Source organism: Oryx dammah, unplaced genomic scaffold (genome assembly GCF_014754425.2).
Source record: "Oryx dammah isolate SB20612 unplaced genomic scaffold, SCBI_Odam_1.1 HiC_scaffold_27, whole genome shotgun sequence".
In the NCBI taxonomy this organism is placed as follows: domain Eukaryota; kingdom Metazoa; phylum Chordata; class Mammalia; order Artiodactyla; family Bovidae; genus Oryx; species Oryx dammah.
The window spans coordinates 42,287,197-42,304,965 of NW_024070211.1; the positions used below are offsets into that span (position 1 = coordinate 42,287,197).

At 39.1% G+C, this 17,769-nt stretch overlaps 1 protein-coding gene across 4 annotated transcripts in view; it reads right to left on the reverse strand.

Moving 5' to 3' along the window:
* Positions 1-17,769, reverse strand: part of PARD3B (par-3 family cell polarity regulator beta) — a 1,152,049-nt gene that overhangs the window by 478,853 nt on the left and 655,427 nt on the right. For all 4 annotated transcript variants that reach the window (XM_040228721.1, XM_040228723.1, XM_040228724.1 and 1 more), the window contains exon 11: positions 5,116-5,301. In XM_040228721.1, the coding sequence (XP_040084655.1) occupies positions 5,116-5,301 (186 nt within the window). The remainder of the gene's footprint in view (positions 1-5,115; positions 5,302-17,769) is intronic.

Consider the following 17,769-nt stretch of genomic DNA (forward strand, 5'->3'; position numbering starts at 1 on the left):
AAACCTGGCTAATTAATTTTCTAGAGAATAACAGGTATTCTTAAATTCGTTCTCTTTAAGAGCCCTTAAATAATCTACCTGATATATGACATTTTTTCCCTCAGCAAAAGCTGCCTTTAAATTTTAATTTTTGCATTATTGTTTCAAAATTTCAATAGAACACATTATACTTCCAAAGTGAGTATATTCAAATAAAAAGAAAATTTTCATAATTAGTATTGATAGAACAGACTGTATGGAATTTTTATTCTTTCTAATAAAGGATTTTAATATTCTACATGAATTTTTAAAAATATCACCATTCTAGTTATATATTTTCTAAAAGTAATTCATTTTTATGATAGAAATAGAAGAAAACTAAGCAGATTTAGTATAGCCTAACTTAATAGACTTAAAAATGCATTTTCTCTAAAAAAATTCAGTTAACAGAGTATATCAAAAGCAAACGAAAAGAAAACTCATCTCTGAATTCAAAATGTTTAGCAAATGAGGGTGAATGTATGTGAGGTCTTCAAACTGATTATCCAGACTTTATAAGGGCTTCTTTGGAAAAAGGAAAAGCTCATTTTTATGTAGATTTTGGGAGAGTCTTTTTCTCAGGTTATTAATTTTTCTAACTGTACAAAGATAATATTTTGTTTCATTTACCAGTAATAACAACACCATATTCAAATTCCAGTCACAAGAATGAAATTTTAGAAAAGCATCTTCATGAAATCCTAATTACATTGCACTCACAGTTCTCAGTTCATGAGATGTATGTATACTATATATGCATGTATGTATGTATAAATGTATGTTTATATAAAACATACAACATGCAAAGTTGTATCTAGTATATATTTGGCTCTGGAAGCAATTACACTACACTTCAGGGGCAAATGCCCAGAAAGAATGACAGAAACTAAAATTAAATCTCAAATATTTAAGGCGTGTTACTGGTGGCTCAGATGGTAAAAAATCTGCCTGTAATGCAGGTGACCTGGCTTTGATCCCTGGGTCAGGAAGATCCCTTAGAGAAGGGAATGGCTACCCACTTCAGTATTCTTGCCTTGAAAATTCCATGGATAGAGGAACTTGGTGGGCTATAGTCCATGGGGTCACAAAAGAGTCAGACACGACTGAGCGCCTAATATTTTCACTTTCACACTTTCACTGTTTAAGCAGTTTGGTAGCAACACTCTAAGCTGTGTTTGGCTATGGTCAGTGGTTGCTTTGGCTATACATTGAAAAGTATAGCTCAAAAGGATGCTTCCAAGGGGTCTACAAGTGACTCCACAGACTACATCTCTTAGAAATGATACAAATGAGAGACGGAATGATAGAAAGCAACAGCCAGAGAGGTACGAGGGTAAAAAGAAAGAGGCTCTTGTATATGTATGGCTGAGCCCCTTTGCAGCCCCTGAAACTGTCACAACATTGTTAACCAGCTATTGTGCTGTGTACTAAGTCACTTCAATCGTTTTTGACTCTGTGACCCCCTATGGATTGTAGCCCACCAGGCTCCTCTGTCCATGGGATTCTCTAGGCAAGAATACTGGAGTGGGTTGCCATGCCCTTCTCCAAGGGTTCTTCCCCAACCAGGGACTGAACCCATGTCTCTTATGCTCCTGCATTAGGTGGGTTCTTTACAACTAGTGCCGTCTAGGATAAAACAAAATAAAAAGATAAGGGAAAAAAAGAAGGCCCTTAATTATAGTCACAGTTATCCAGCGGTTTTACATCTGGTTAGAAGTAGCCTTTCTTTGTTTACACCAATGGAAATCCCCAGGAGAATCCAGCATAGAGAAGCCACAGGAAGAATTTTGTCATACTTTTCAAAGTAGTTTCGTTTCCACCTTCCCCAAAGGGGAAAACACCTTGAGAACCAATTAGTGGTAAGAAGGGCCAGGAGAAAAAGAGTGTGCTCTGGTGGAAAGATTATTTTGTTGATTTCACCTAAAAAACTTTGGGCCAGATGCTAAAGTGGACGTTCCCCATGCTTATCTCCTCTCGGCCCCAGGGACAGAGCAGTCTGATACACGTGTATCTTCTGAACAGAGATGGGAACAAAGTCTCCAAACAATTTTTCTAAGACCTAATCCTGAATCACAGAACAGGTGGCAATTTTCTGAGGAGCAACAGTGGATTATTGGAACAGCAGAAGGAGAACGGAAATATACTTTCCTCTTTCCTGGTTAATCAGATTTCTTGTGAGCAAAGCTTTAGGCCTCTACCCTCTGCACTGCAGAAAGTAAACAAGACAAATGGATAGTAAACATTCACAATAAGGCTAAATTCATGATGGATGCCTCTTACTATTTAAGATCAGCTATAAATATGCTGTCCAGTAGTTTTTAATGGTGTGATTGTCTGACTCAGCAGGCCAGTGTCAGGAAAGAAATTTACATAAATGGAAAGTGAAATCTTCCTGCAAGAAACAGGCCTGTTAGAAATTGCTTAGGTAAGGAGATGCTCACTTACGCAAACATGGATATACATATTAAACCTGCTCTCCAATATCTGCTTGAGCTGAAGTTATTGCCCATAAAAAAGCTAAGATGTTTGCTTTTAATTTCTAAAAATTCATTTCAGTTTCAATTTTACTTGGAATAAATTCTGTAAATAGTGCTGTCATAAGGAATAAGAATAATGCCGAACTGGTATCCACAAACATGACCAAGACTCATTCTTAAATATAGCACATGTTTAGATGGCCTGGCTAAGGATGATACACGTGATATAAGACAACTCCAGGACAACAGACCCTGATCTCTGGAAATATGAATAGATGAGATCAAAGAGCCTTCATCACAGGACAGCAAAGCACAGACTCTGAAGTCAGACTGCCCAGGTTCACACGTTGGTTTAAGTGATTTCTGGCCTTGTGAACAAAGGAGAGGCACTAACCTTTGAAAACTGTAATTTCTGCTTGACAAGATGGTACAATAATAATGCAGTATGGATGTAAAGAATAAATTTAGAGAATCCACCTAAAATACTTATTATATGGTCCAACAGATATTAAGCATAAAACAGAATGAATGTTGGTTGATAATGTTACTATAATTATTATTATCATTTTCCTTCTGCTCCATAAAGAAGGCTGACGGCTGAAAAACTGATGCTTTCTAACTGTGATGCTGGACAAGAATCCTTAAAGGTTCCCTTGGACAGCAAGGAGATCAAATCAGTCAATCCAAAAGGAAATCTACCCTGAATATTCACTGGAAGGACTGATGCTGAAGCTGCAATGCTTTAGCCACCTGATGTGAAGAGCTGACTCATTGGGAAAGACCCTGATGTTGGGAAAGACTGAGGGCAGAAGGAGAAAGGGGTGACAGAGAACGAGATTATTGGGTGGCATCTCCAACTCAATGGATATGAGTTTGAACAAACTCTAGGAAATGGTGAAGGACAGGGAAGCCTGGTGTGCTACAGTCCATGTGGTCTCTAAAGGCTGGACACGACTGAGTGACTGAACGACAACTACCCTTCTGCTCCCAGTTCTGCATTTTGAGCCTGACGGAGAGAGTCACAGACTGGATGAATGGCCCCAATTCCTCAGTGACTTCTCTAGACCCACACTTTTGTCATAGGCTCACCGTGGGTGGCCTGTACTTTTCTACACCTTGGATTGACCATGGATTCAGTCATAGGACTTGTTTTAGCCTCCACTATGTATGAGAAGTGACAGTAGGCAAGCTTAGAAACCAGATGTAAGGAAGCTTCATGGGTCCTGGACATCAGCTAGCCTGGTAGCCCAAGGTGTAGTTATTATATGTGGAGTACACTCAGATCTGTAGATCTATTGTCTGATAGAGACAGGTCAGCCTCAATCAGAGCCCTTTTAGTTAATGTGCAGAGCCATCGGGGAAATGAAGGCTTATAGAGGTATGTTATTGAAATGTTGTCATTACTTATTATGCAACAGAAGCTAACTGATCCAGGAGTGCATTAAAGGTTGTCTATCCCCAGTGCATTTCTTCTTCTCCAAAGAAAAAGACCCTAGCTCAGTGTCTAGGTCTGAAGGAAAAGTGAAATGTAAGTTTGAGGAGACAAATGTTTTAATAAAGCCAGGATCCTAGGACCAGGGGGGCTTTTATAAACTCTAATTATGCCTTCTTGGCTTTTGAGTGGGAGAGGGCACACGTGAGTAATATCAAGATGATTTTTAAATGGCTAACATTTATTCAAAGTTTATCATAGGCATGGTGCTAGGCATGTTATACCCATTGTCTCTTTTTGTACTCACAAGAGCGCCGGGGGCAGGCACTACTAATTTTATTCATTGTATACATAAGGAAACTGAGGCACATTAAAGACAATTGATTTGCCTGCATTCACTGAGGGTGAGAGCAATGAAGGCAGGATTTAAGCTCAGGAAGTCTCACGGCATGGCATGAGATGATAAAGATGATGGTCAGGATTGCTGACAATAAGCACAAACTTGTTTTCCCTCTCTCTGTAATCACTTAACTGCATTGAACACATTGTGTATATTACTTTATTCAATCCTTAGAACCCTAGGTGTTATTATTAATGGAGTACTAGTTGGAGCGTATGGTGGTAGGGTTGCATTTGAACTCAGGCAAATCTAGTTAACCATTAAATTATGGTAACAGCTATGTTCATGTTGCCCACCCCAGTATGAAAGGGCAGAATCACATTCTTCTCTTTTTATCTGGAAATTTATAAGCTTCTCTAAGTTCAAAGGCAAATATGCATCCCCAGCAACATGGATCTTCTAGCGTATAAAATGTGATAAATGACCTTTAATTTATGCTACTTTCTCTCAGACTCCACTGAGCTTTCATTCTTGCAAGCACAAGGAATAGAGTTTCTTATTTGTTGCTTTGATATTGACTAGCTTTCAGTTTTGCTTTTCTAATTGTGTATTGTTAGGTTCAATTTTGTTAGGTTATAAATTCAAAAGAATCCTAATAGTAATAAAAATAATATAAAGTATGAAAACAAACTGTTATGCAGATCTGTTCACATATACATTTCCTGAATCTGGCAAGAAAGCCTCAGTGGTCTCAAGCCTTCAGAAATTTTCTTTATCGAGTCCCCAAGCAGAACAGTTAACGTTTCTAAGTATCTTTACACTGATGGGCAAACAGCATTCCTACCTACCTTAAAAGCAGCACCTCCGTGGATGATGGACTTGATAAAAATCCCCAAGTCTGTTCCAGTTTCTCGAGATTTGTTCCCTTTCAAGCTCACCCCAAGACCAGCAGAACCGGAATCATTCAACGGGATCTCAAAGGTAAGTTGCTCAGTTGTTTCCAGGGAGAATGCACAACAGTCAGGTTCTCCTTTCTGTTGGAAGTATACACGAAAAGAATGAAGGAGGAGAAAGCAGCTGAATATCAATATTCACATTCTCAGATGGTCAAACACAGATGCAACTGGCCAAGACAAGATGACTGGGTCTCTGCTTAACAGCTGTAATCCTGCCCCCAGTAGACAAAGGGCAGTCTTCTCTCTCTGCAGGAGTCTCCATCACATGGATGGGGTGGAGAAGATAATTCTTGGGAATAATTATTTGGTGATGGTCAACAGACAGGATCTTTGCTCAAGGCAATTTGAAACATTCCAAAAGTATTTGGAAATTCAGTAGAATATTCTCAATAATTAAAGAGACTGGATATTACCTAGGGAATCTTAAGTATTAGAATAGACATTAGAGATAATGCAATCCCAATACCTTCATTTTACAGATGAAGAAACAAGAGCTTAGTGTAGAAACCTGCTACAATTCAGGGGAATATTTGGCTTATATAATTTAAAACATATCATTTACCATGGAAGCAATCCTATTGATAGAGATTGTCAATAAGACACAGAGCACTGAATAAAAATGTTAATTTTAAAGTTAAAGATGTGATTCTTCATAGACATCACTGAATTGAACTTCACTTTGTCAAAACTCATGCCTTAAGCTTGCTTCTTTGGATAAAATGACTTGTTGGCATCTGGTTTTGGAACCTAAACAAAAACGATAATGCACAGAAATATCCATGTTCTCTCTGACAAGTGACACCCAGCCACAAGCCTAGCCATTCTATATATATATATGTACACACACACACATATATACACACACACATATAGTATGGTGGCAAAAGGCATAATCAGGGGTCAGGTCTCCAGAGAGAAACACATACTTTATCATACTTGGTCCATAGTGTTTTCAAATATACAAGAGTAGGGATAGAAAAGTGCTGTCCACATGACAAAGAGTATAGGGCCTCCTTCTGCATTCCTCCCAAGCTTGCAGAAATATCAAACTCTGCCCCAGTGTTTAAATGAAAAATTTGAAAATAAGATAGCCCTGGAAACCATCAACTCATTCTAGGTCGGTAGTTCCTTCCTCTCTATAATTATGTTTAGAGACTCTCATCTTAAGGTCACTTTGAGGGATGCTTATGTAGAATTATATATTTTAAAAATTACCATGAATGTCTGAATGTCAGTCACAAAATAACAACTATAAAATCAGAAGTAGCAAAGAACCCACAATTAAAACAGGATTAAGAGGTCTGATCATAGCCAGATCTACTGACATGACATCTCTAACTCCTCCCAATGAAGAGAAATCCCATGTCTAGCTTTAGAGAAATAGTTTGTTCATTTAATTTCATTGTAAATGAAGTTAACTATTAAGATTTTGACAATGGGTAGTTTCCAAGAAATGAAACTTTATTGTTTAATTTAATAAACCTATTACAAGTTAGCTCTTTTAACTAACTCATTATATTATTATCTAAAAAACAAAAAACGAAAAACCCAAATCCCATTATTCAATACCAAGTAGCTGTCTTTTTTCCATTGGAATGCCAGAGTTAAATACTAAATGTAAACTATTAGCCTTTATCTGTGCCTCCCAAAACGTCCAGTTTAGAATCCATAACATTTTCAAAATCATTTATGTATATAGGTCTCTCTGGAATTTGGTTAATTTCAATCTAATCAAGTTCTGCTGAATTAAAGTATAAATTAAAGAACGGCTTCTCACTAGAAGTTTGTGAACACTGTTTTAGAGAAAAACTAGAGAGTTTCTCTGGTTTTCATCCAGCGAAAAAATGACATGAGGAAAAGTTTCGCTTGAGTAACAACTTCAAACCACCCTATTCTATAATCAGCTTTCTTTTGGTGATTGTATTTCATTCCTAATAAGACTGAGGGCTACTCGTCTTACTAATGCCTTTCATTTGTTACATAAGTAGTAAAAACAAAATAGAAATTAGGTGGTATTATGGTTATCTCCTCATGTGAAACAATTTATTCTTTTAAAGTCTCTGATGTCTGAGAGCTGGAACTATAACTACGAAAACAACCTAGTGGCTAAAAATGTTTGAGTGGTTCTGTGCCAAGTGCTCTACACACAGCAATACACTTTCTCTCCAGAACAATCCTGTGAGGTTTATTGCGAGGCCCATTTTACAGATGAGGAAACGGAGGTATGCAACATATCAGTATCATGCTTATAGTTCAAAAGACCTATCCATGTTGGAACTTTGTGGAGTCCAGGCAGTATGGTGCCTGTGATAGACTCTTAACTGCTGTAAATTTCTCAACTTCTGCAGGCCACTGTGACTAGACCTAGCCACATGAAATCCCAAGATATATTTCTATAATGGCAGTAAGACGTCATTCAGTTTCACACGCTCCACTCAACTACACTTACGTTTCATATCTTTCTTATGTTGTATGAAGTGCAAGTCATAATTATTGGTCTCTAATAATAGCAAACTTCTCAGTGGTGAGGGAAGCCATCATATTAGTTAACACAGCCATTTCCTCTGTTAGAAATAAAAGTTCCCTTTATCTAATGTACCAAAAAAAAAAAAAATCAATATGCTGAATGCCTCTGATAACATTGGTTCGACTAGAATTTCTTACAATTAAACTCAAATCTTGCCACACAACACTTTGTGGTGGTGGTGGTTTCGTCACTAAGTCGTGCGACCTCATGGGCTGTAGCCCGCCAAGCTACTCTGTTCACGGGGTGCTCCAGGCAAGGATACTGGAGTGGTTTGCCATTCCCTTCTCCAGGGGATCTTCCCAACCCAGGGATTGAACCCGGGTCTCCCGCACTGCAGGAAGTTTCTTTACTGACTGAGCTCCCAGGGAAGACCACAGCACTTTACAGTGGGAAGAGGAACAAAGTCCTTGTAAGGGCCCCGAATGAAGGCCCTTAGTGAGGGAGAGCAGGAGCCCAAAGGCAGCAGCACACGCGTACCCTGGACTCTCCCTGTCTTCCTGTCTTTAGGACAAGAGCTCTTTCCTCGCTGTGCCAAGTGTGTTCCTCGCTATTGTGTCCCACTCTTAGCGACCCGTGGACTGTAGCCCACCAGGCTCCTCTGTCCATGGGATTTCCCAGGCAAGGATACTGGAGTGGGTTGCCATGCCCTCCTGCAGGGGATCTTCCTGACCCAGGGATCAAACCCAGGTCTCCTGCATTGCAGGCAGACTCCTTATCATCTGAAACACCAGGGAAGCCCATGGCAGGTATATCCCTTGCTTTTTCTACCTACAAATTTCCAGAAGGGAAAAATCCAGAGGCTGACACAGGAAGAGAAATCGTGTAAACTTCATTAATTTTTGTCTTTCTATTATTTGTCTTTGTTACTAGATGCTATGTTTCTAGATACCAAGTCCTTGAGGTCCCTACAGTCAGGCCCAGGATGGATGCTCAGATGCCCTACTGCCTGTGTCCAGGTCTAATGCCTCTGAACCTGCCCAGGGCCAGCCATACAGGATCAACTCAGGCTTTCTTAACCTCAGCACCACTGATGACTGGGGCCTGATAATTCCATATGGGGGCTATGCACTGCACAGGAGGATATTATCAGAATCCCTGGCTACTACCTATTAAATGCCAGTAGTATCTCTTTTCCCAGTCGTGACAACCAAAACTGCCTTTCAGTTCAGGTCAGTTCAGTCACTCAGTCGTGTCCGACTCTTTGCGACCCCATGAATCGCAGCACGCCAGGCCTCCCTGTCCATCACCAACTCCCAGAGTACACTCAGACTCACGGCCATCGAGTCAGTGATGCCATCCAGCCATCTCATCCTCTGTCGTCCCCTTCTTCTCCTGCCCCCAATCCCTCCCAGCATCAGAGTCTTTTCCAATGAGTCAACACTTCTCATGAGGTGGCCAAAGTACTGGAGTTTCAGCTTCAGCATCATTCCTTCCAAAGAAATCCCAGGGCTGATCTCCTTCAGAATGGACTGGTTGGATCTCCTTGCAGTCCAAGGGACTCGCAAGAGTCTTCTCCAACACCACAGTTCAAAAACATCAATTCTTCGGCACTCAGCCTTCTTCACAGTCCAACTCTCACATCCATACACAACTACTAGAAAAACCATAGCCTTGACTAGATGGACCTTAGTCAGCAAAGTAATGTCTCTGCTTTTGAATATACTATCTAGGTTGGTCATAACTTTTCTTCCAAGGAGTAAGCATCTTTTAATCTCATGGCTGCAGTCACCATCTACAGTGATTTGGGAGCCCCCAAAAATAAAGTCTGACACTGTTTCCACTGTTTCCGCATCTATTTCCCATGAAGTGATGGGATCAGATGCCATGATCTTCGTTTTCTGAATGTTGAGCTTTAAGCCAACTTTTTCACTCTCCACTTTCACTTTCATCAAGAGGCTTTTTAGCTCCTCTTCACTTTCTGCCATAAGGGTGGTGTCATCTGCATATCTGAGGTTATTGATATTTCTCCTGGCAATCTTGATTCCAGCTTGTGTTTCTCCCAGTCCAGCGTTTCTCATGATGTACTCTGCATAGAAGTTAAATAAGCAGGGTGACAATATACAGCCTTGACGTACTCCTTTTCCTATTTGGAACCAGTCTGTTGTTCCATGTCCAGTTCTAACTGTTGCTTCCTGACCTGCATACAGATTTCTCAAGAGGCAGGTCAGGTGGTCTGGTATTCCCATCTCTTTCAGAATTTTCCACAGTTTATTGTGAGGCCCCAGGGGTCAAAATCACCTTTAGGTGAACATCACTGCCCTGAATCACCAATTGGCAAATGCAGTCAAGTTCTAGGTAGCCAGGGAATAGAGAGTCATTTGGGACTACAGCACTGCCTGATGACATGTTCCTAAGTACCAGGAAGGGGTGGCAGTAACAGTCCCTGCAACTGATTGGGTCTCATACTTAAAGACTTGTGACTGACCCTGGAGATGACCAGAATGAACTCCTAGGGAAGTCTGTGATGTCTTAGGTATGTCTCTGGTTATATGGCACTAGTTTTCCAGAGGTAGGAATGAGAACTTCATGGGATGAAAACAGTATGCTGCTGCTGCTAAGTCGCTTCAGTCATGTCCGACTCTGTGCGACCCCATAGACGGCAGCCCACCAGGCTCCCCCGTCCCTGGGATTCTCCAGGCAAGAACACTGGAGTGGGTCGCCATTTCCTTCTCCAATCAAAGTGAAAAGTGAAAGTGAAGTCACTCAGTCGTGAAGTCACTCAGTCGTGTCTGACTCTTAGCGACCCCATGGACTGCAACCTCCCAGGCTCCTCCGTCCATGGGATTTTCCAGGCAAGAGTGCTGGAGTGGGGTGCCATTGCCTTGTCTGGAAAACAGTATAAAATGACAAATATTGAGTTACTGGTGTGTGTATATATTTAAATATATATATGTATGGGCTTCCTTGGTGGCTCAGATGGTTAAGAATCTGCCTGCAATGTATGAGACCCAGATTCGATCCTTGGGTCAGGAAGATCCTCTGGAGAAGGGGATGGCTACCAATTCCAGAATTCTTGCTTGGAGAATTGCATGGACAGAGGAGCCTCATGCTGTTTGTCTTATGTAAGGACCTACGAGGAAAAAATGCAGCTACCAAGTCATATTTTTTAGATTAAATATGCTTATATATAAGATGTTTTTATACTTTTTTACTTATTAAGAATCACAGAATTATATAAAATAGTGTGGACACAAAGACTTTAAATCATGCGAGACTGTGACATAATATTATATATAAAAGCTTATTATACAGTACATCTCAATATGTAACATATAATTTATACACAATTCAGACACCTACTCATCTACCTATTACCCGCCTGTCTTCCACCCCTACCCCATCTATTTGCTAGAAGAAAACTTGGTTATATTCTTCCATTGCAATACGGACTATTTTTTCTTCTCTATAATGTTTTTGTTTTCTGACACTTCTAAATTATAAAACAATAAATGTTTTTAAAAGGAATTTATGAAGAGATAAGAACCATTTGCTGCAGTGTTGTACTATCATGTAGAGTGCCTGTAAGTAAAGTGAAGTGAAGTGAAAGTCACTTAGTTGTGTTCGACTCCTTGCAACCCTATGCAGTCCACAGAATTCTCCAGGCCAGAATACTGGAGTGGGTAGCTGTTCCCTTCTCCAGGGGAGCTTCCCAACCCAGGGACTGAACCTAGGTCTCACGCATTGCAGGCAGATTCTTTACCAGCTGAGCCACAAGGGAAGCCCAAGAATATTGGAGTGAGTAGCCTATCCCTTTTCCAGCGGATCTTCCCAACCCAGGAAACAAACCGAGGTCTCCTGCATTGCAGGCAGATTTTTTACCAACTAACCTACCAGGAAAGCTCCTGAGAGTAACTCTATAAGTACATTTCTAATGAAACACATGTACACATACACACACATATACACAAATGTAACTAATATCATGTAAACTAGATATGGTATTTATATGACCTATAGTAGTAAAGAATCTGCCTGCAATGCAAGCAGATGCAGCAGGAGCTGTGGGTTCAATCTCCGGGTCAGGAGGACCCCCTAGAGAAGAAAATGGCAAGCCACTCCAGTATTCTTGCCTGGGAAATCACGTTGGTAAGTGTGATGGTCAATTCTTAGTTTTCATCTTACTTGGTCCAAGAAGCATGAGACTTCATTTATCGAGCCCTACGTCCTGAAACACTTTCTTCCCTTGGTTCCAGGACACCACTTTCAAGTATTCATCTCCTACTTCACTCTCTACTCCTTTCCAATCCCCTCTGCAGACTCTTCCTCATTTTCTCCCAAAATACTAGTGTCCTAAGAATCAATCATCTGACTTTTCTCTCTCATCCTCACGTTCTAAGTTACCTTATCTAACTTCTGCCCTCAATCCTTTGCATCACCTCCTCCCTCTGCTTTGAATGTTCCTTCCTTAGATTCCTACAGACTTCCTTCCCTCACTGCCTTCAATTTTGTGTTTAAATGCCAGTTTACTAGTGAGGTCTTCTTTGATTGCTCAGTCATGTCTGACTCTTTGCAACCTCATGGACTGTAGCCAGCCAGGCTCCTCTGTCCACAGGATTCTCCAGGTAAGAATACTGGAGAGTACTGGAGAGTGTATCCAGAATAGAACCTGTAGTAGAACCTGGGTCCACTACATTGCAGGTGGGTTCTTTACCTTCTGACCCCCCAGGGAAGCCCCTTTACTGATCACTCGGTTTAAAATTATTTTAAGGCAATACCATCCTACCTTTGTCTATTATCCTGACTTACTTTTTCTCCATAGCATTTATCACATACCATATATTTGCTTGTTATGTTTTTATTTTTTGATAGTGTCTTTTGAATGCAGGAATACTGCTCTATTTTTTTTTTTTCCCATCAGTGAATCACTGATACTTAAAACAATGCCAGACTCAAAAATAAGCCCTGGATAAATATTTGTTGAATGACTGAATTAATAAAAATGAGTAAGTGTCCAATAGTACATGATTGTGTATATGTATATATGTGTACCTGTGAATGTGTATTTCTGGGATTACATACACATATTTATATATAAGAAAATGAATAAACTGCTGGCACCACATTTGGTTCCTATTATTCTGGATTTTATTACTATAAGTGTTTATAAAATTAGTTTTGACATTAAAAATAATTGTAAAAAGTATAAAGTATCACAGTTATAAGAAACCTTAAAGTAACCTAGTCCAGTTTCCCTTTTCATGCCATACTTCCTACTAGGAGAGATGATAACCCAGCTCAGCTTCAGCATCATATTCTCAATGAAGGCAGCATGATGTGTGATAGCTACCAATCTGTAAAGCAGAAGGGACTGTGCATGATTTAAAATTGCATCATTCACCTCAAATCATAAATGAATACTGCAAATACTGATATTCATTGTACATTTCATCAAGTTTGAGAAGCACTGTGATTAAGTACCCAGAGTTACATGATGTGTCCGTCTCCTTATCTGTCCATATATACATATATGTGTGCAGATATACGCTTCCCTGGTGGCTCAGAGGTTAAAGTGTCTGCCTGGAATGCGGGAGACCAGGGTTCGATCCCTGGGTTGGGAAGATCCCCTGGAGAAGGCAATGGCAACCCACTCCAGTACTCTTGCCTGGAGAATCCCACAGAGGGAGGAGCCTGCTAGGCTACAGTCCATGGGGTCGCAAAGAGTCAGATACGACTGAGCTTCTTTGATGATCGATGATAAATAAAAATTTCATGAGACAATACTTATCAAGAGGGCAACACATTCTAATGTTTTCTATTCTGTTTCATTATTTTTAAAAAATTGTCACAACCCACTGCATTAATTTCATAATCCAATAAAGCATCATAGTTTTCAACTTGGAAAACACCACAGTGATATATAAAGGCATTATTTTTATTAATTAAAAAGAAATGAAACACAGAACCAAATGTGAGTAAAATGTTAATTGCTTTTCTTTCCTAATTGTCATAAGCCATTTTAATGGTTATTTACTAGATAATGGTAGCTTTATCCTACCTATCTCCAGCCTTCACTAACCTTTTATTCTCATTTACACAAACTTTCTTCAAGTTCTTACAGATGTTGTTCTGTTATCATTCTAATTATATATCTCTTCCCTCTCCTTCCCATTCAACCATTTTGTTTTCTATTTCTCTATTCTCTCATTTTGTTCCCTGAAATCCCATTTCTGTTTTTAAGCATAATGGATAACCTCTCACAGTTGGAATGCAGATATGAGACTATCCCATCTTGGCCTGAGTGACAAGAGTCAATCAACACATTTTTATCAAGCATCTACTATGTACCAATACTGCAATGTGAAATAGCCAGTCTACACAGAACATAACTGTTAAAAGGTTACTAAACAACATAAGAGTGCCTTTCTGTTTCATTCACAGTATTATCTGACAGAAAGGAATAGAGTCTAACAACAGCAAAGAGGAAATAGGAATTTACACAGTGTGATCTTGACAGATATACAACCATTTTTATGAAACAAATATCAAAAGTAATTACTTGAGAGGAGGAAAGAGAGGCAAGAAGATGGATGACTAGGTAGGTATCCTTATTATTAGCTTAAGAGTGTTCCAAATGGGGCCATCTCTGGAATCACAAATGTTCTTGTACTGCAAAGCAGTTTTGATTCACACACACAAGTGGTAATAACCCAGCCTTTCAAACCCTGGGGGAATCTATCAGTCCACAGAACCAATGTTCAATTTCCCAGAAGCCCAGGTCAGACCTGAAAGCATTCATGCTGAACCTTTTATGGCCCTCATTTCATTAAATGCTTCGCTCTTAGCTCAGCATGAGCAAGTTCTGGATGTCTTTGCCTTGCCTCCCAAATGTGTAATTAGTCTGTGTTGAGAGCAGCTTACTTTATGCAAGAGTTATGTTTTACATGCAATCATTTTGTCAGTTACCCCAAACCTAAAACTCAAACAAAGGAGCTTTAAGGCAAAAAATGAAAAAAAAAGTCACTTTTTTCATATAATATATATAGGAAAAGCCAGACCTGGCAATTCTGCCAGGATATTTTATAATTAGCTTAACCACCGATAAATTTACCTAAACAAATTCTAAGGAATTTAAGGTGATAAAACTTTTGTTATAGCTAAGTAAATTTTCACAGCAATGAAAGGACAAGACACCTGCAAGACACTTAATTTTCTGAAAAATTTTAATCTTCTGAAAAAAGCATGGGTAGCTATTATAAGCATGAAAGGTTTTTGGCCAATTGGATTATATAGAATTCAAAATGTGAATATTGCCCTGGAGTGGAGATCAGAGACTCATTCCAATAGGTGGGAGGCACTTTATTTGGGACTGTACTTTTCAGAGAGTCAAGAAACGATGACAACCACGTGAGCTGGCATAGGTAAGTGTGATCTAAGGATGATCACTGTGATAAATAGTGATCTTTCCCACCACTGTTGCTAAATCAGAAGAACTTGGTGATTTACAAGTAGACAGATTACCTTTTAAGGTCTTTTGCCCTCTGAATGACATTGACACATCACCAAAAAGCATCAGAGATAATAGAACAGATAATTTTTTAAAATTCTGAATTATACTACAGGTGGTTGAAGTTAACCCCAAACTCAATATTATATATTAATCATATAGAAGAGGAAAATGTAACTTAATGTTGCAGTAAGTAGGGTAAAGCTTCACAAAACTACACATAAGCAACACTGCTCTTTACTTTTAATGAAAGAAAAAATTTTAAATATTCACAGTTAGCTCAGTAATCAATATCTAAAATATATGTTCTTACGTGATCTTTTAAAGTACATATTCATTCACTTCAAAATAATTTTAAACCAAAGACCTACAAGAAGAAAATACTATAAAGTATTTGTAATTGAGACACGTTTTCATGTTTTTTGAAGTCCATTCCTCAGAAAGGAGGTAGAAGGGGAAAACTGAAATCAAGAGCTGATCTCTGACTGAACTTATCCAAAAACAATTTTAAGTAAAAGATTCATCTAATGCCAGAAAATAAATGTCAAAAAAATACCCATTCTTTACTGCTTGTTCAATATAAAAGTACCTTAATGTAATACTAAGTCAGAGATTAAAACTAACAAAAGTAAAGTAAGTCAGAGTTAACATTTCTATAGCAACCTTGTTTTCCTCCTACTCACAATACAGATCCTTGAAAGATCAGCAAATGTAACAGTTTAAGGACACTGGGAATCATGTTTTTTCCCCTATTCGGACATAGATTAAAGAAGTAAAAATAATATTTTGTGTTATGAAAGGTAATATAAAAAATATTTTATAATTCAGATAGCATAGTTTTATAAAATTAGAAGTTGCTTTGTTAATATCAAGAAATAGATCTTTTTTTATAATAATATTTTATTTATTTTTAAAAACTTTATTTTGTATTGGAGTATAGTTGATTAACAATGTGGCAGTTTCCGGTGGACAGCAAAGGGACTCAGCCATATATATACACGTATCTACTGTTTCTGATACGTGCATAAGAAACAATCGATCTTTTTGTTTTGTATTTACTCTTTCCTGTTAAAAGTCTAAAGAATTTAAAGTACTTTACAGTCAATAATTCAGTAGCTAACATACAAGAATACATGATTTTATATGAATATAAGATTTAAGAACAAATGTTATGATTATAATAATCCAGTGATCTAAAAGGAAGCAGAATGGGCCTGATTCTAAGAGGAGTAGAGCCATGTAAGAAACTGGGCTCCTGGGTGACATACTTCTAATAGGATTTTGCTATCAGAGATACATTGCACACCAGGCTACCCACACTTAATGCCTTTAAAAGACAACACAACTATCAAGGACAAAAGCTAAACATCAATAAAAAATACACAATACTTCAGGAAGTGAATGCCTGGTTATGGTACCTGTTCCACCCACAGCTCAGCCCAGCCCACCACTCAGAAAAAGGGTGGCACTGACTGAATTGGAAGTGCCCCCTGACCCCATAACACTATCAGTCTACAGGCTATTGGAGCCTCCCGAGGATGTCTGGCCCAAGGCCATGTCCAATTAGGGCTTGCTTCAGTAACCAACAAACTGATCTCTTCTAAGACTTGGATCATTCTAAGGTCTAATACACAAGGGCACAATCAGTGTATATGAGGGGAAGAAAAAGTTTCCATGATGAAAAATCCAAGGAAATGGTTTATGCTAGGTCTTTTCAGTGCTCTTAAAAGTTAATACATATTCCCTAATTTACTTGACCATGGAACACATCTTTGCAAGAAGTGCAAAGGAAAGTACACTTCCCTAGTGTAAACTTAAAGAAACACTGTGTTAGAGAACACAGGGAAGATTAGGCTGGAAAGGAATGGAGCAGGAAAGAGAGAAGGTTCCAGAGAGAAATCTTGTAGGTCAGAAACAAGGTCCTAGAGATGCCACACAAGCTCATGGTTCAGACGTCAAGCTCTATTATTGCTGCATCACATTCTGGGTACGTGTCACATGTCATAATTACCATCATTAACAACAAAGACTCATGGAAGGAGAGTATTGTCTCATGACAGGCTTCAAATGATGCAGGACACAAGTACATTCTGAAGCTCTTAGAATGAGGGAGTCCTTACTCCAAAAAGGGAAATAAATGACGTTTAGTTTCCAGGTGTGAAATTAAAAAAAAAAAATTACATTTGTTTGAGATTGGGAGATTTCTGAAGATAGTGTAAAGACAACGAATTATAGGTGGTTTTCACTGGGCTCTTAGAAACTGTGAAGTCACCGAATAAAATCTTTTATCAGAGTAAATATATAAGAATGTTCTACCTACACCCTGCATTCTTAATCTGTGTGTCATTGTTTAAGGTACAAATGCTTTTAATAAAGATAGGCTTCCCCTCAGCTGGCAAAGAATCCGCCTGCAACGTGGGAGATCTTGGCTCGATCCTGGGGTGGGGGAGATCCCCTGGAGGAAGGCATAGTAATCCACTCCAGTGTTGTTGCCTGGAGAATCCCCATGGACAGAGGAGCCTGGCGGGCTACAGCCCATGGGGTTTCAGAGAGTTGGACATGACGGAGTGACTAA